This window comes from Erythrolamprus reginae, chromosome 2 (assembly GCF_031021105.1).
Source record: "Erythrolamprus reginae isolate rEryReg1 chromosome 2, rEryReg1.hap1, whole genome shotgun sequence".
Lineage (NCBI taxonomy): Eukaryota > Metazoa > Chordata > Lepidosauria > Squamata > Dipsadidae > Erythrolamprus > Erythrolamprus reginae.
In genome coordinates this window covers 251,543,980-251,563,687 of record NC_091951.1, presented here as the reverse complement: position 1 = coordinate 251,563,687, position 19,708 = coordinate 251,543,980, and the positions used below count along the sequence as shown (strand labels likewise).

General features: G+C 39.5%; 1 protein-coding gene across 1 annotated transcript in view; it reads left to right on the top strand.

The window, feature by feature from the left end:
* Nucleotides 1–966: 966 nt before the first annotated feature.
* The window catches only part of LOC139159561 (sperm-associated antigen 4 protein-like), a 32,801-nt gene continuing 14,059 nt past the window's right edge, over nt 967–19,708 (top strand). The window contains 5 exon segments of the mRNA XM_070736870.1: nt 967–991; nt 4,073–4,157; nt 6,113–6,177; nt 8,030–8,085; nt 13,399–13,439. Of these exon segments, the coding sequence (XP_070592971.1) occupies nt 967–991; nt 4,073–4,157; nt 6,113–6,177; nt 8,030–8,085; nt 13,399–13,439 (272 nt within the window).

Genomic DNA, 19,708 nt, shown 5'->3' with positions numbered 1-19,708 from the left:
AAGATAAATATAAGGCCAATGATTCCAACAGGCAAATTAGTTGTTAAAGAAAGTTAGCTGACCAGAACCAGAAGAATTTGTCTGCTTTCACCTTAATTCCACATATCTTTTTTCTTTAGGGAAAATAAATCAGAAAAGGTTAGCATAGAAACATAGAAGTCTGACGGCAGAAAAAGACCTCATGGTCCATCTAGTCTGCCCTTATACTATTTTCTGTATTTTATCTTAGGATGGATATGTGTTTATCCCAGGCATGTTTAAAATCAGTTACTGTGGATTTATCTACCACGTCTGCTGGAAGTTTGTTCCAAGGATCTACTACTCTTTCAGTAAAATAATATTTTCTCATGTTGCTTTTGATCTTTCCCCCAACTAACTTCAGATTGTGTCCCCTTGTTCTTGTGTTCACTTTCCTATTAAAAACACTTCCCTCCTGGACCTTATTTAACCCTTTAATATATTTAAATGTTTCGATCATGTCCCCCCTTTTCCTTCTGTCCTCCAGACTATACAGATTGAGTTCATTAAGTCTTTCCTGATACGTTTTATGCTTAAGACCTTCCACCATTCTTGTAGCCCGTCTTTGGACCCGTTCAATTTTGTCAATATCTTTTTGTAGGTGAGGTCTCCAGAACTGAACACAGTATTCCAAATGTGGTCTCACCAGCATTCTATATAGTGGGATCATAGCATGGTGGCTATATGTGTCATACTCATGTGGTGGGCATTGCCCAACCAGATGGCTGGGTTCCATAATGTGATAGGATAAAGGTGAAGCCAATAGTCCAAGACTTAAAACTGTCCAGTTCATTCCTATTTATTCCAGGCTGCACATGTATTATAATACCTTCCCGTGCATAACTCCCTAGATAAAATGAGATCTTTCAAAAGTCATAGATACATACATATTTCTTGTGTGAATGGATTAGTGAAGACAGCAAGAAGATATGAAAAGCGCCTGGGAAGATGAGCAAATTGTCAGCAGAAAAGGGTAATGAAACATCTGCAAGAAAGCAGAAAGTTCAGAGAATCCAAGGGCCCTTCAGAGCTGACTTCACGCTTCGGATGGGGACAGCTCAGGTATCCTGATATCATAATTAATACAGCCCAATAAGTGCAACACATAATTTTATATGTTTTGTGCCTATATTATAAATAATTACTTTATTAGGAATCACTAATATTAATATTAGGAATACTAATCATTAAGGGGCATGCATAAGCGCACCAGTGTGCTTACCGTCCCTGTCCCTAATGGTCCCTTTTATTCATATCCATTTCATGTATTCATAATTATGTTTTTATATCTGTTATCTAATACAGAGGTCTCCAACCTTGGCAACTTTAAGCCTGGAAGACTTCAACTCCCAGAATTGCCCAGCCAGCAAAGCAAAGCAAAATTGCCCAGCCAGCAAAGCAACCTGGGCTGGGGAATTCTAGGAGTTGAAGTCCGCCAGGCTTAAAGTTATGAAGGTTGGAGACCCCTGATATAATGCATTCTTGATGAAATAAAAAATAAATTAATTAATAACTGTTGCATATAGAAAAGGCATTCAAGGTAATCCTTTTTCGTAATCCTTTTGTAAGACCCGGATATTTATATAATTATTACTATCCAAATAATTATCTTCAAAAGCAATAAGCGTTCAGAGCTAATTCTTCCTTTTTATATCAGAAACTTACTTTGTATTCACTGAGGATTCCTTTTCAACTGTCTCTTTAACTCTGTCTTCCTTTAATTGAGAACTTTGCATTTTTATTTTCAGTTCAACCACTTCAGTACTTATTCTCTAGATAGTTATTGGCTACCTATTTCTTCCTACCTTCTGTGCCCACTATTCCTACCCACTGAATTCTTTGCTCCATGAAGTTTACAGATGCGTATGCTGTACAGACATGCACAAAGACAGCCAAACATAGGTATCAGATTCCAACATTGATGTGCTCCTTTATTGATTATAATTCCCACGTTTCCATTGTTACAAAGAACCCCATACGAGTGTTACAGTTTTATTCATAATTCAAATGGCTGGGTTTTTTTGCCAGTTTCTGTCATTTTTTTGTTGGTGTCAGTAAAAAAAAAAAGTCCAATCAAATGAATGGATTTGTTTAATGACCATCATTTTCAGAAATTTCAAATTGAATTTACAAATAGGTGCACAAACAATCCTTCTCTTTAAAACCTGGCCTGGTTTAGCTCACAAGGATAGGAGGAGAAGAAAACAGAAAAACACAAAACTGGAAATGTCAGGTTGCTCAGCACTTCTCCAGTGAGGATGGTTTATTTATGCAGATGAAATTCATAATCAATGGAAAAACACAAAAGAGATTTTTGAAAAGCTTCCAGCCCTCACCCATCTAATTACCCGTAAATACTAGAGTATAAGTCGATATTTTCAGCACAAAAAAGTACTGAAAAATACAACCTCGACATATACTAGAGTCACTGACTTTCACTGACCTGAAAACTGTCCCAAAGTTCCACAGTTCCGATGTGAAAGGCAGGGAGGAAAGAAACCTCATGGCTGGCAACAGGTTTCTTTCTTTCTGCTCTTGCTGCCCCTGAGCTGCCTGATTGGCAGCAGGCTGAACCAATCACAGCTCATTCTCTACACAGAAAGGAGGCACTGAGAGAGCTATCTGGTTGGCAGCAAGCTGTACCAATCACAGCTCCTGCTCTACATGAAGCACTGGGAGAAGGGGCGGGAGAGTTGAAGAGATTTTCAGAAGGAAGGAACCATGGATTTCTCTTCTGATCAAGCCAGCAACGCTATTTTACAACTAAATAAAATGTACAAGTAAAATGTAAGTTACCCATTTAAATTTGATTAACAGGATAGGTTATTTTGTAACAAAATGTTGCTTAAAGTGGGGATAACTCTGTGTAATTAAACTTTTCCTTCCAACTATACTTATCCTACCCAAGCAGATTGTTAATGCTGACTTGCTTAAAAGAATATAAAGGTTAGGATAATATAATAGTATGAATTTTGTCATTTATCATTTGTTCTACATAATTAATATGAATAGATTTACCTTTTTTTAAGAGTATGGTTTCTCCTTATGCAAGATAAATATCATGTAGAAGAAAGATTTTACAGTTAATGATTGAGTAACCCCAATTGTTATTTACTGATCTATTGATATAGTAATAATGATTTTAACCTATGAAATACATTTTAATTGGAAAATCTGAATATTTATCACATGGAAGTTTGATTTAAGCAATTGTTTTGAAAGAATATATAAAATCCCAATTATTAAGAAAATTATAATGATATTGTAATGAAGATTAAGATAACAGGTTTTAAGATTAAGATAACATTCCTAAAGATATTTTAAGAGGGTTTTGGAATTTAAAAAAAAGAAAGATTTTGGAAGGGGAGGAAAAAAGATGCAATAAATAAAAAACATTTTGGAAGGAAAAAAGTTATATAATATAATAATAACAACAGGGTTGGAAGTGACCTTGAAGGTCTTCTGGTCTAACCCCTTGCCGAGGCAGGAAACCCTACACTACTTCAGACAAATGAGTATCCAACATTCCAGTGTTGGAGAATTCACAACTTTTGGTGGCAGGCTCTTCCACAGATTCATTGTTCCAACTATCAGGAATTTTCTCCTTAGTTCTAAGTTGCTTCTCTCCTTGTTTAGTTTCCACCCATTGCTTCTAGTTCTGCCCTCGGGTGCTTTGGAGAATAGGTTGACTCTTTCTTCTTTGTGGCAAACTCTGAGATATTGGAAGAATGCTATCATGTCTCCCATGGTCCCTTTTTTCATTAAATTAGATATACCCAGTTCTTGCAACCGTTCTTCATATGTTTTTTTATTCTCCTACAAAAACAATTTTAAGAAGCTACAATAGAAGAATATTCCATTTTTATAAGTTACCAGTAGCCACTGTATTTTCCACCCTGGACTTATATTCGAGTCAATAAGTTTTCCCAGTTTTTGTGGCAAAAGTAGGTGCCTCGGCTTATAATCGGGTCGACTTATACTCGAGTATATACGGTACTTTATAAACCTTCAGAATCAACACCTTAATTGTTTTGTGAATTGTTCTGTTTCACAGAAACCATATGCTGCATTCCTAGCCTTATTGTGTATTCTATTATCTGCTTTCTTCGAAAACTTTTACAATTCTGCTGCTGTATAAGGTAAGTAGCAATGTAACAATGTCCAAAACCTCTTTTGGAAAGAAATCATAATCAAGACAGCTAACTCTGCATCTAATCGTCTTCTCCATTGCAGAAGTTCTACGTTGGGCAGGGTAGAGGTTGAAAATATCATATATTAGATGACATGCAAGACTTTAAATAGGCTAAAGAGGTGTTACCCTAACACATTGGTGATTAAAATTTTTATTGTCACTTGCCGAAAGCATACTTTGACACCCATAACGCAATGCGTGTGCGACACACACCCAGCCTTGCAATTGCCCACACAACTCCCCTGCATGCACCCCGCATATGTGCACACTCCCCCTATGCTCCCCCACTCCCTGCATATACAAGTGACCTCCTGCCCCTCCACTCCCTGCATGCATTTTTGAACCCCCATGCACATCCCCATGAATTTAAATATTTAAAAATTATTTTGATTATAAATCCATGTTTTATATGAAAATAATGTATTATAACTATAAAATATTCAATTATTGTGTTTTAATGGTACCTTTTATGCACAGATTAATTATCCTTAATTTCATCCTTCCTTGACTTTAAAAGTAACAGATTCTGCATGGTCCCATTTGCAGTTCCTCTCTCTCTCTCTCTTCCTAGTCCCAAGTCCCTCCCTCTAAATTCAAGTCTACTTCTCTCAGATTCTCCAAACCACATATCTTCTCCAGCCAACGTATTCAGCAATTTCTTTGGTGGTGAAAGTTGTCCACACTGGCTGAGTTGGGAATGGAAATGGGATAAACCATTCAGAAAACCAAATGAATGAATGAATGACTGAGTGAGTGAATGAATGAATGAATGAATCAGTCAATCAATCAATCAACCAATGAATCAATCAATCCATCCCAGCCAAGTAGCTGCAACCAAACCTGCCACTGTCAATTCACCATGGCCAACTCACATCAGGACAACTCGCCATGGGACAATTTAACAATTCAATTTTATTATTTAAAATAAATTTTAAAATATTAAATTTTCCATTCTTCAGTGATTCTATTCCACCATTTCTTTGATATTAGTGTAATTCTTGTCCCGCAGTGAATCATCCTATGGAGAGTTGGCCATGTTGAAATAAACCCAGTTGAAACACCCATGGACTTCTTGAATCCTTTGCATAGACTCAAGCTGCCTCTCTCCTCCATTACTTGCAGGAAGAAAGCTTATGTTATGTCTTCCTCTACTTCACAAGTAGTCTTTCTGCTGATCCTCTTGCTGGTTTTCATTAACTCTACTATTTCTTTTACTCTCACTTCTGCTTTTCCATATCTCAAGCAATGTAATAACCTGAGCATTGCCTAGAATTTGATGCTTGACCTGTTTTACATGCAGGCAATTTCCAATTCCATATCTGCATATCCAGTTTGGGAAAGGCCCCTATCTGATACCTAACAATGCTGCTAACACCTTAAACTGAACTGGTTGAACTCAATAGATGCATCTTCCTAGGTCAGCGCTAGGCAAAGTTGGCTCTTCTATGACATGTGGACTTCAACTCCCAGAATTCCTGAGCTAGCATGAGTGGCTCAGGAATTCTGGGAGCTGAAGTTGACAAGTCATAGAAGAGCCAACTTTGTCTACCCCTGTCCTAGGTGTTTCTTCCCTTTCTCATGCAACAGCTAGCATAGCCATAATGTATGGTGTGATACCATTGGCACTAGGGGTTAAGGAAACACCCTGTTTGATGACATCACACCATGCATTGTTTTATGGCAGATATCAAGCAAGGAAAAGAGAGGAGAGAGAAAAAACATGAAGCAGCAGCAACCCTCAGAATGACTTGTTAATAAACCTCTCTGGTTGGGAAAAGAACGAGCAATGCCCTTGAGTGGCCTTCGCCATTATCAAAATTCCCATTCTTATCCTTAGCATTTTTATCCTAAGAATTTTCCCGTCTATTGACTTTTCCTTAATGATCCTACCTTCCTCCACAGAAGCCAAATGGATAACTGCGTGAAATGCTTGATGTTGCTCACCATAGCTGCCTCAGTCATTTATGGTAAGTACTTCCACTTGAGATTTGAAAGAAAAACATCTGAATAGCAGGAGGTTCTCATGGATTGAACAAAAAAGGTGCTTGTGTCGATGACCTGAGTGTCAGAAGTCCCAATGTGCCAGATTTTATCCAGAAAAGTTCATGTTTTAACTCACGTCAGGCGGGCAAGGCAGTGGCTAAGGAAGGTTTCCCACGAGGAAAGAGGGTGATAAGCAGGGGTGGGGCTACTGCCTGGATGGGGGGGGGGAACGGAGTGGGGTAGCAAAAATGGGGCTCCGCCCCAGAGCACCCAATTTGCATTGAAAGATGTTGAAAGAAAATGCAGGGCATCTTGCATAAGCCACGCCCGCAATGTGGTAGTAAAATTTTGGTAGCCCTTCACTGGAGATAAGTCCAGAGTTTCAGCAACCAAATAATAGTCCAAGAGTCTAAAGTCTGAGAGCTGAGACCAAGCCCAATATTCAAGGAACAGGATCCAGAGAAGCTGTGAAGAAGCACATCAAAACAAGCAAGTGTTCCCGACAGACACGCCTTCTCAAGCATCTGATTCAATCAACCTTCCCCAGCTTTCCTTCTGAGGAAGGACTGGGTGCTTCCTTGTAAGCAACCTCGCTGATCTCCTCTCTGCCCCTCTCCACTCTGCTCTCCTCATCCGTTCCTTGTCAGAGGCAGTCTAGAGCAGCGGCGGGTTCAACTTACCTGCATACCGGTGCGCTGCATGGGCATCCTACTCATTCGGGTGGTCATGGATGTGCGCCTGTGCGTGCGTTCCCACATGTGGGTTTTTTGCGCATGAAACAAAAACTTGCTGAAATCTCCCGAGGGGACGCTCGCTTGCATGCAATTTCAGTGATTTTTTGCTTCCACACATGTGGAGAAGCAAAAAATCAATGACATTTCGCGCACCTGAGCATCCCCTCGCAGGATTTTGCTTCTGCGAATGTGCAGGAAGCAAAAAAGACATTTAAAAAAAAAAACATGGCGCCAGTCACCAGAATATTGAAGACGGCATCAGAGTGGTTGCACGCAAATTGCGCAGTCTAGCGGAATGGAGCTCCGAGGCGTACAGGTAGCAGCCCACCACTGAGAGGCTACCATCTCTGTTGGTCCTCTGCAGCTGCTATGCTCCTGCTGGAGGACCCCCATCCGGTTGCCCCCTCCCCTCTCACTGCCAGACGGCCTTGGGACTTCCTCATCCTCATCCCCTTGACTTTCCACTCATTTATAGAGGACTATGTCTTCCCTGTTGGACAGTCCCAGCTCCAACTCCTGCTCCTCTGAACCAGGATCCAACTGCAGATTCTTACAGGACGAATACGCATGGAACTGCACAGCGGAAGTATCCAACCTGCAAACAAGGGCATGTTATTGTATATCCTATGACCGTTCACCTTTTTCTCAGATACAGATTTTTCTCTCAGTACTGAAAGAGCTTCTGTAAGAGACAATTTGGGTAGGTGGTTGAAGTAAATGAAGGCTGTTTGAATAGTAAGTATCGGTAGAAAAAAGTGAGATTTTAAATGCTCCTTCAGGTAGTGGAAAATGGTTGTGTGTGGTGATATTTTTCTTATATGCACTTCTATATTTCTCTGTGTTTATAAAACTAAAAAGCTTTTCTATTCTTTCAAAAGGAAGGAGAGAACGTGCCCAGTGTTCAATAAAGTTGCCAAATTTCAGTGTAGGTAGGATTAATGTCCTTCTTGAAGAGTTTTGAGAAAAGAGGATAACATGCTAGAGGAACATCTTTCCTAATATTCTGTGTAATTTTAGCAATTTCTTGGACATGAAGCTTCAAGACAAAAGGCATTTGTAGAGTTCATTGTAGAAACTTCCCAGTTTTGTTTGTTTCTTACAGGCACAGTTTATACTGTTTGTCAATACCTGCAATTATCCGATGGCCTGTCATCAAAGGTAAACACCATTGCATGTAAGGGACAGAAAAGGAAGTCATCGAAATAGTTTGGGGCCAGATTGGGGAACTCATAGAGAATTTGAGAATTTGGCCTCAAGACAAAAAGGCTGCCACACACAAAGATCCTTTCCTCAGTAACAATTCTCAATGGAAACAAGCCCTTGCTCGATAATAAGAGGCCATCAAAGATGCTGTTCACATTTGTTTTCTTGGGTTTTGAGGCTACCAGAAATGTTGTATCTGGAAAACAGCAAGTGAATTTGTGTATAATCTGTCATCATAGAAGTGACAGTTAAAATCTGGATTTTATTTTTTAAATATAAAAGAATGTCTCAAGTAGCAATCTTGGCTCCTCTACTTTTGCATTCTCCAAAAACAGGTACTCCTTGTTAGAGTGACTGCAATTGACAAACTACAAGTCCGTTGTTCAGAAATATTTCCCTTGATTTGTCCTCGCGTTCTTACCTATGTGCTTTAAGGAGTGCCCCCTTGCCCTAGTATTGTGTGATAGAGAAAATAATTTTCTCTATCCACCTTTTCTATCCCATGCATGATTTTATACACTTCGATCAAGTCACCCCTTAAACTCCGTCTTTCAAGGCTGAAGGGACCAAGGCGTTGCAATCTGGTATCATAAGGGAGGGGCTCCAAGCAGTGTGGAAGGTGTAGTGAGAACTCAATTTATGAAGAACCTGGAGAAATGGCCAAATCATATACCCCTTTTCCCCTACTCCCCATCGTTTGAAATTATCCCCCTGGCACTGGGATAATGAGAAAGAATGGGAATGGTGTTTGCATTTACATTCACTGGAAAGAGAGTGAGCAGGTACATAATGGGGAATATGCATTGAAAGGAGTGTAGCTGCAGCTTCTTAGGAGGCAAATGCCTCCTAAGTGACTAGGATTTTGTCAATTCCAGGCAGCAGCTGCTACCAGGCTGTAATCAACTAATTAACGTTACACAACTGAGCCTGTTAAGTTGTTCTCAGCAGTTTTGGAGTAACCACTGCTACACAAACAAGCAGCTCAGGAAGTGACAGCTTGCTTGGGTTTGATATAGCAATTAAAATGCTGGCTTAGAAACCAGGAAACACTGAGTTCTAGTCCTGCCTTAACCTTGAAAGTCAGCTGGCTGATCTTGGCCCTGTCACACACACTCACCTTAACTCACTTCAGATTGTTATTGTGGGAAAAATAAGAGGAAGAAGGTATGTTGGGATATTTTGTAAAAATATATATATAATGGAAAGTAGGACACAAACAAGCAAACATAAATTAAAATGTATTGGCTCTACCAGAGGGTATGGGATAAGCACAAGGTAATGTGGACAGGTAACCAAATGATGTTGTAAAGGTAAATGTGGTTATTGATTCCCAAGTTGATGTTCAAAGGGGAAGTTGTCGTAAATGTCACCAAACCATCAAGTGCAGTTAGTAGAAATAAAAAGAGGACACATTTTCTTGTGGGTGATTCGACCGTTAGAGGTGTTGATTTGGGACAGAGCAAGGATGTGGTGAAGGTGCTGAGGTGTCTCCCAGGGGCCACTGCCAGCAGGGACAGGAGGTGGATTACAAACATTGTTAAGACTGTGAGTAAAGGTAATAACGTTGATGTGGTGGTGCATCTTGGCACAAATGATTTGTCCCAGAGAAATGTTAATGTAGTAAAAAGAGATTTTCAATGTCTAAGTGTGGAGCTGGGTAAAATAACTGATTCAGTGACTTTCTCAGAGGTGTTACCGGTTTGTGGCCAAGAGGATAAAACAACGTGTATCAGAGAGTTTAATGAGTGGTTAAGGCAGTGGTGTAAAGCTGAAGGTTTTGGCTATGTAAGTCATGATGTCAGTAGGTGGTCTAATAGGGAGTTGTTTAAGAGGGATGGTTTGCATCCATCATACAGAGGTACCCAGGTACTCGGTGAGGAATTCAGAACTTTTTTGGACAGGCATTTAAACTAGGTAAAGGGGACAGAGATGTAACTGATGGGGGTGATTTCTGTCCCCGACCAATGAGGATAAAGCAGTTTTTGGAAGCTTATGAAAAGGGAGCTGCAAATAATATAGATGTAGTTGTTGATGATAAGGGGCAAACTAATAACGAAAATAATGTTCTTCGGGTAATGTGCACAAATGCTCGAAGCTTGAGCAACAAGCTCTGTGAATTAATGGCCATAATATCTAGAGATAATTTGGACCTGGTTGCCATAACTGAGACATGGTTTAAGGATTCTAATGAATGGGAAATATCCATACCAGGATATACACTGTATAGGAAGGATAGAATAGAGAGAAGGGGAGGTGGAGTAGCCATTTATATTAAAGAAAGTCTAAAAACAACACTAATTCAAAATACGTGTCAAGATCTAGAGACTCTCTGGATTTGCATGCAAAATAAAGAAGGTTCTGTCATTAGAATTGGGGTGATCTATAGGCCTCCAGGGCAATCCGAGGAATATGACAACAAGATGGTGGATGAAATTACCCAAATGGCAGTAAAGGGAGATATTGTGGTTATGGGTGATTTCAACATGCCTGATGTTGACTGGAATATCCCCAGTGCCCTTACATGCAAAAGTAAGAATATAGTAGAGGCCTTTACAGGAGCAGCTCTGGCACAGCTGGTTAAGACACCAACTAGAGGGGAGAATATTCTAGATTTAGTTTTTACGAATGGGAATTGGGTTTCAGATGTCAAGGTGGGAGAAAATTTAGGTTGCAGTGACCATCTATGTTTGTGGTTTGATGTAAAAACTCATTGTGAGCAATCCTATAATGCAACCAAAGTATTGGATTTCAGAAAAACAAATTTTAATGCAATGGGAGAATATTTAGATAATGAATTAAAGGGGAGGGATAAAATGGCAGGAGCGAGCACCCAGTGGACTGTATTAAAAAAGGCCATCTTAAAAGCCACTGGACTGTATGTAAGACAAATAACTAAAGGTAAAAGGAAGAAGAAACCGCTATGGTTTAGCAATGATGTAAGGGCTATAGTCAATGAAAAAAAGGCTGCCTATAGGAGGTATAAAGAGTCTGGAAGTATAGCTGATAGGGAGGTGTATAAAATGAGACAGAAGGAGGCGAAACAGATAATATATGCTGCTAAAGCCTCAAAAGAGGAAGAAATTGCCAAATTTGTAAAGAAGGGGGATAAAACCTTCTTCAGATATATTAATGATAAGAAGAAGAAAAACTGCGGCATCACGAAGCTTAGTACCGGGAATAATAAATGCATTAATGGGAATAAGGAGATCGCTGACCATTTCAATAGCTACTTCTGTTCAGTTTTCTCAAAAGATACCTTACAAAATAATACTATAGAGGGATATAGCATTGCTTCCAGCTGTACGGATTCAGCTCCAGTGATCTTAGAAGCCGATGTCTTAGAAGAACTTGAACGATTAAAGATAAATAAAACAATGGGTCCAGATGGCATCCACCCCAGAGTTCTTAAAGAACTCAGATCTGTCATTACTACCCCCCCTGACTGATTTGTTTAACCAATCCTTGTTAACAGGAGAAGTTCCTGAGGATTGGAGAATGGCCAGTGTTGTGCCTATTCACAAGAAGGGCAGTACAGAAGAAGCTGGTAACTACAGGCCAGTTAGCTTGACATCAGTTGTAGTTAAAATGATGGAGACTCTACTCAAAAAGAGGATAAATCAGCACCTAAAAAACAATAACTTATTAGACCCAAATCAGCATGGCTTTACTGAAGGCAAATCATGTCAGACTAATCTCATTGATTTCTTTGACTATGTCACAAAGGTGTTGGATGAAGGTGGTGCCGTGGATATTGCCTACCTGGACTTCAGCAAAGCCTTTGATACGGTTCCACATAAAGAGATGATAGATAAATTAGTGAAGATTGGACTTAATCCCTGGATAGTTCAATGGATTTGCAGCTGGCTGAAGCGTAGACATCAGAGAGTTATTGTTAATGGCGAGTATTCTGAGCAGGGTCAGGTTACAAGCGGTGTGCCACAAGGGTCTGTTCTGGGTCCTATTCTTTTTAATATATTTGTGAGTGACATAGGGGAAGGTTTGGTAGGGAAGGTTTGCCTATTTGCCGATGACTCTAAAGTGTGCAATAGGGTTGATATTCCTGGAGGCATCTGTAATATGGTAAATGATTTAGCTTTACTAGATAAATGGTCTAAGCAATGGAAACTGCAGTTTAATGTTTCCAAATGTAAAATAATGCACTTGGGGAAAAGGAATCCTCAATCTGAGTATTGTATTGGCAGTTCTGTGTTGGCAAATACTTCAAAAGAAAAGGATTTAGGGGTAGTGATTTCTGACAGTCTCAAAATGGGTGAACAGTGCAGTCAGGCGGTAGGGAAAGCAAGTAGGATGCTTGGCTGCATAGCTAGAGGTATAACAAGCAGGAAGAGGGAGATTATGATCCCACTATATAGAATGCTGGTGAGACCACATTTGGAATACTGTGTTCAGTTCTGGAGACCTCACTTACAAAAAGATATTGACAAAATTGAACGGGTCCAAAGATGGGCTACAAGAATGGTGGAAGGCCTTAAGCATAAAACGTATCAGGAAAGACTTAATGAACTCAATCTGTATAGTCTGGAGGACAGAAGGAAAAGGGGGGACATGATCGAAACATTTAAATATATTAAACGGTTAAATAAGGTCCAGGAGGGAAGTGTTTTTAATAGGAAAGTGAACACAAGAACAAGGGGACACAATCTGAAGTTAGTTGGGGGAAAGATCAAAAGCAACATGAGAAAATATTATTTTACTGAAAGAGTAGTAGATCCTTGGAACAAACTTCCAGCAGACGTGGTAGATAAATCCATAGTAACTGAATTTAAACATGCCTGGGATAAACATATATCCATCCTAAGATAAAATACAGAAAATAGTATAAGGGCAGACTAGATGGACCATGAGGTCTTTTTCTGCCGTCAGACTTCTATGTTTCTATGTTTCTAAGTTAGTTTTTCATCATCTATGTAATGGTAAATTCTCACTATCTGAGGCAATCACTAAATGATAAGATTATAATTTACTGCATAATTCTGGCTGGGGAGGTATGGAATTGAATTTAAGTCAAGAAGCATATACTGTACATATATATATATATATATATATATATATATATATATATATATATATATATAGAGAGAGAGAGAGAGAGAGAGATAGAGATAGATAGATAGATAGATAGATATAGATATATATAGATATATATTCTAAAATGGTCATAAATTAACTAAAGTTAACTATGATTGAAGTCCACGTAAAAAATTGTTCATATAAAAGTTGAATCATATGTTTTTTCCCTTCCAACAGGAACTAGCAAAAATGTATGAAACTGAGCTGAACAATCTCTGGTAAGACTATTATACATCCCTCCAAAATATCTTAAAACCCTGCTGTTCTGTTTCGGGTCTATTTGACCCGAAGCCAAGTTTGAGTCCCTGTAAAAAATTTTCCCTGCATATCTGAAACTTGAAATTTCATGACTTTTCATCATTTCAGGGGTTCTCTCTATGAGAATTTTTTTTGGGGGGGTGGGGGGCTTAGTTTTTGCTGGGCAAAAAAAGTTACAAATCTTCTGTTCCCGGGTCACCCTGACCCGGACCGAAAACTCTTCATTTGCAGTACTTATGTTTGGTCTTTTTAAAAGCTTTTTTCACTTGGAAAGTAGTCTAAACATTTCTGCACACAATGATATGAAAATTGAAATGAAAAAAGTAATTCTTATTGGTTTATTTTGCTGATATAATGCACGCCACCCTGTTTTTGTGAAAGTTTTTTCAATTTATGGATAGTTTTGCTTGCAAAATGCATTCTATTTTACTGAAGTTGGTGTGGGATTGGTAGCTTGAACATTTCTGAATATAAGCAAAATATACAGGAACTGAAAAAAATGATTCTTACTGGTTTTTTAACATCAGAAATAAGGCCTCCTCCCCCCCTCAGCTGCTTGCAACCATTTTCACTTTTTATTTTTTTATGCTCCAAATCCGAAATATTCTTTAAAATCTTAGGCATTCATTTACTCAATTTAACAATGCTGATCATCAAAAAAATATTTTTGGGGGTGGGGGGGAAAAAAATTTTCTGGGCAAAAAAAAAGTCACGTTTAGTCTGTTCGGGTCATATAGACCCGGAACAAAATGAGGTTTTTTAGGTACTTGAATTTGGTCTTTTTGAAAACTTTTTCCACTGGAAAACTAGTTTGAACATTTCTGAACATAATGATATGAAAATTGAACTGGAAAAATTGAGACTTATATTTTTATTTTGATCAAAAAGCCCCTCCCCCCATCCTTTCTGAATTTCGTGTCAGTTTCTATTTTTTAAGGCTACAAATCCCTAAGGAATTTCCCCCCAAAAGGTTTGATATACTAAATTGAACATTTCTGAATATAAGAAAAATATAAATGAACTGGAAAAAATTGTTCTTATTGGTTTATTTTTGCCACAAAAGTGCCACCCCCCCCCTCGGCCTTGCTGTGTGCCATTATTGCCACTTTTTATACATATTTGGCTAGAAATATTTGGAATATCCTTTTGAAAATAAACCACATTGTAGCCAGAGAACTAATTTTATGAAACAAATCCATTTTACTAAAAAAAAGTATGTAAGTTTGAAATTAACAGCATAATTTTTATATAAATTGAAATAATTGAACATGGGGGGAGGCATACATTTATGTACAAAATAAACCAATATGCATCAATTTTTCCAGTTCAATTTTCATATCATTATGTTCAGAAATGTTCGAGCTACCAATCCCACACCAACTTTAGTAAAATAGAATGTATTTTGCTATCAAAACTATCCATAAAGTGAAGACTATTTTAAAAAAAACCGGGGGGGGCGTGCATTTCATCAACAAAATAAACCAATATGCATCAATTTTTCCAGCTCAATTTTCATATCATTATGTTCAGAAATGTTCAAGCTACCAATCCCACACCAACTTTAGTAAAATAGAATGCATTTTGCAGGCATACTTATCAATAAACCTAAAAAAAATTCACCAAAAACGGGGGGGGGGGCATATTTATGTGCAAAATAAACCAATAAGGATTAATTTCTTCAGTTCAATTTTCATATCATTGTGTGCAGATATGTTCAGACTACTTTCCAAGTGAAAAAAGTATTCAAATTGACCAAACATAAGCACTGCAAATGAAGAGTTTTCGGTCCGGGTCAGGGTGACCCGGGAACAGAAGATTTGTAACTTTTTAAAAACAGAACAGCAGGGTTAAAGAAAAAGACTTTACTCATTAATTAAATGTATAAACTGCTTAAATCTATCTCATGACTCTGGGAAATTTACAAAATACAATAGTTAAAAACAAGAATGCACACAAGCTTTAAAAGAAAAAGTCTGGAAATCGTCACCCAATAAACCAAAACATTGGAAAGAGGCCTCTCCCCCTTCAAACCTAAGATATGGAAGAAAAGTTATGGTTTAAAGGAAAAGAACTGTACAAATCTCTGGGAATGTGGCTTATTGAAATGCAGCCAGGCTTAGAACTACAGGAACTAAGACAGGGCTGCCCAACCTTGGCAAATTTCCAGAATTCCCCAGCCAGGCATGCATTGGTCTAGGAATGTAAGCCTCAAGCTTCATTATCTCATGTACATTAGGGCTGGGATCGACAAACCCAGGCGCCTGGTCGCCAGTGGCGCCTAGAAAATGTTGTCTGGCGCCTAGAAAATGTTGCCTGCTGTACTGTATGTATACAGTATATTTTTCCCGCCTTGTGTTTACGCCCAGAAATGGTACATCTTGGCTTCCGTAGCTCCGCCCATCAACCTCGGAGCGAGCTGCTTTCCCAGCGTCCCCTGCGCTTGCGTGCGTCTCTCCCTCCCTCCCTTGCCTCCATTCCGCCTCCTACTCGAACCCCTTCACTCCCCCCCACCGCACACAGACGCTCCGATCTTGGCCGCTCACCCGCCTTCGGAGAGAAGCGGAAGCCCCTCCCCTCCCGGCGTGAGGTTTTGTTCATTCCTCCTCCGGCCGCGTGCGCGGTGACTTCCGACCATAATGCACCCTGCAGGAAGGTTAAGCAACTTGTTCAGTTAGTAGATTGCATTAGATTTTGCGTGAATAATTCATGCCATTCTATATGTAGATTTTGTTTGCAATTCTGTAGATTAGAAATTAATTTTAAATACTTTTTTCCTCCTAAGATTTTAAACTCAGAGTAGGTAAGGCTACAAGTTATCTGTTGTTGGCCCAGCAAGCTCAAGGAATGATAATAAGCTATATACCTGCCTGGAATAGCAATTCTGATACCTGAATGAAATGCTGATGTCACTGAGCTGAGTGGGGAGGTGGTTCTTCATTTGTCTATATAGAATGCAGTTCCTAACAGTACAACTAATAGGTGATAGTTTTCGCATATAGTCAAAATCAAGTTCAGAAAATAGTTGCACGGTTCACCCTGCTGATACAATAAACTTTGATCCAATGAAGTTTTCTGTCAGTGTAACAATGAAAGGTATTTTTTGGTGATTCACACCTGCATCCTTCCAGAACTGTTCAAGGGAATTTTTTTTCTATATTAATTTTGTCTAATAATGGATACCATAATAAGTACATTTTTTATGTTCTACAACCAATTAATACATTTTGTCCTGCATCAGAAACTATTGCATGTGAGTAATTTGTACCAATTTCAAAGATTTGTTCACTGATAGCAATTTTCTCTCTATTACATGTGTACTTTAAGAGCTTTTTATATTAAAACTTGAAATAATGTAAAAGTTATTATCTGAAGATATTTTCTGCAAATATTAATACTACTGCTTATATGTAAATAGTAATGATACATTCCACACAGAGAAAGTTTATAATAGTGGACTGCATATTGAAGAGAAATAAAGTCAGAAGACATTCTATGTGTCTTAAAAAATATTAAAACCTTTACTCCCTTTAGAAATAATACTAAACAGTTAAGATAATTAAGGTCTTCTTTCTCCACTTCTTAATACTTTTTAATTCTGTGTTTTTGGTCTGATTCCCCCCCCCCCTAAATATTACAATTAGAATTCTCTAGGCTACACTAATTTATTCCATTCAGTTTATGTGGCAACCAGCTCACCATTGTGATCCTAGGTGGCTAATAGCAGTTAAAAATATACAATCAAGAATAAAAATAATTAAGAGGAATTCACTTAAAACCCGTTATTTTAAAAAGAGACAAAATCTTTGATGCAAAGCCTATACTTTTGTACTTGAATCCTGATATCAAGCACAAGTTCAGTGTATGTCAGGTTTTGTGTTGTGATGTTACAATATATTTCATAACTTAACAGCCCCATGCGGGTACCAATGGTTGTAACCATGGCTCAGAGTAGAGTAACATATTAATATTAGAGATCATAAAAAATCCTAGGTGGCATAGTGTAGCCTTTTCCCACTCTTAGGAAACTAGGAAAAGAGAACAATGAAAGGAGAGTAAAAAAAGTACACAACCTTGGGAATTGAACAGCTTGCATTCAGAAGTTGTGGGAGCTTCATCACTGGAAGCTTTCAAAAAGAGAATGTACTGCCATGTGTCAGAAATGGTATAGGGTCTGCTTGGGCAGGGGGTTGGACTAGATGACCTATAAGGTCCCTTCCAACTCTGTTAATCTGTACCTGTACTAATGTCAGTTGACATTCCTACTGCAAAGATTTTCTGAAGCTTAAAATATGAAACTAGTTGTGATAGAATAGGATTGCCAACTGTTCATGTGCATCAGTTGGAGATTAAATGCATTATGATGGTATAGAGAAATAATGCCATATAACTTTGTTACTCCATTGCGATATTGCATTTAAAAGTAAAATGTTGTTTATAACGTTTGTAATTTTTTTTTTGTTAAATTAAAAACCAAGTTTGCTTAAAAAAAATTCTGGCTCCTAAATTTTTTGGCTGGCTCCTAGATTCTGAACAACTTTGTCGACCCCTGCATTAGGGTTAAAATAATAGGTTGTCCAATTCCATCCTTGGCCTACACCAGGGGTAGGCAAAATTGGCTCTTCTATGACTTGTGGACTTCAACTCCCAGAATGCCTGAGCCAATCATGCTACCTCAGGAATTCTGGGAGTTGAAGTCCACATGTCATAGAAGAGCCAACTTTGCCTGTTCCTGGCCTACACCAATCCCTTTGGAGGCAATCCTAAGACTGAAAACACATTGGAAGCCCTCTTGATAAGTATGCATTTGCTTTTGGTTAGAGACTACAGTGCAACATTCTTTCACACCCAAGGAGAAAATATTTAAGCTGCAATTCTATCCACCTTTCTGTGGAAGGAAGTTCCCTCAAATTCAAAAAGATTCATTCCTGACTATCTTTAGGGCAGGGCTGTCAAACCCAAGGCCCATGGGCCACATCCGGCTCGCGGGACTGCCCTGGAAACAGTAAAGATTGGCTTCTTGTTCCTCTGTTGGCAAAAACAGCGCTCGGGTGGACCACATGCGGTGGGTGAGGTCTGCAGGAGGCTTTCACAGCAAAAAAATTGAGCCTCCAGGGAACTTTTTGCTGTAAGCTGCGAGCGAGCGCTCCCCATCCCCCTGCCAGCCCGCGGGGGGGGGGAGGTGCGGCAGTAGGAGCAAAGGGAGCCGCGGCCGCACCTACCTCCCCACAGTGCCTCCGGGCAAACGTGCCCCTGGCTTCTCAGCCCTGCTCCCCGCCCGCCCGATCCGCCCCCTCTCCTCCTCCGCCACCTCCTGCGTTGGGGCGCGACTTCTCTCGCGGCAGTAGCGGCTGTGGGACAAAAGTGCTGCCAGCCAGCCAGGGGGCTGCGAGAGAGGGCTTTCTCCAAAGGCTTCGAGAATGCCTGCCCCGCCCCTCTCGCAGCCCCTTCGCTGGGAGCGCTTTCGTCCCAGACTTCCAGCAAGGGGGCTGCAGTAGAGGCAGGGCAAGCGTTCCTGAAGCGCTTGGAGAAAGCGCTCTCGCAGCCCCCTCATCGCCTCACGGCGATCACCCTGCCACCGCCCAAGGGCTACTGCCCAATGCCGCTGCTAAGAGAGAGAGAGAAAGGGGGGGGGAGATAGAGATAGCAAGAGAGAGAAGAGAAAGAAAGCAATAGAGAGAGAGAAAGAAAACAAGAGAGAAAGAGAGAGAGAGATGAAAGGGGGGGAGAGAGCTAACAAGAGAGTGAAGAGAAAGAAAGCAAGAGAGAGAGAGAAAGAAAAAAAGAGAGAAAGAGAGATGAAAGGGGGGAGAGAGCTAGCAAGAGAGAGAAGAAAAAGAAAGCAAGAGAGATGGATAGAAAGAAAGAAAGAGTGAGAGAGAGAGAAAGCAATAGAGAGAAAGAGAGAGAGAGAGAGCAAGAATGGGAGAGAGAAAGAGAGAGAAATGACTCTTGATTTAAAGGATATGGTAAAAAGCACCCAAATAATAACCCCCAGCCGTTTGTTTGTATGTGTGTGTGTGTGTGTGTGGGTGTGGGTGTGTGGGTGTGTGGGTGTGAACTGTTGAGATAATAATAGTAATATAATTTGGTTTTGTTTTATTATTAATTTCTTTTAATAAAAAAAGAAGGGATTTTTTATTTATTTGTTTGTTTGTTTGTTTGTTTATCTATGCCGCCCAGTCCCAAAGGGACTGTCGCTCAGACACTATACTTTTCCGCCAACACCGGA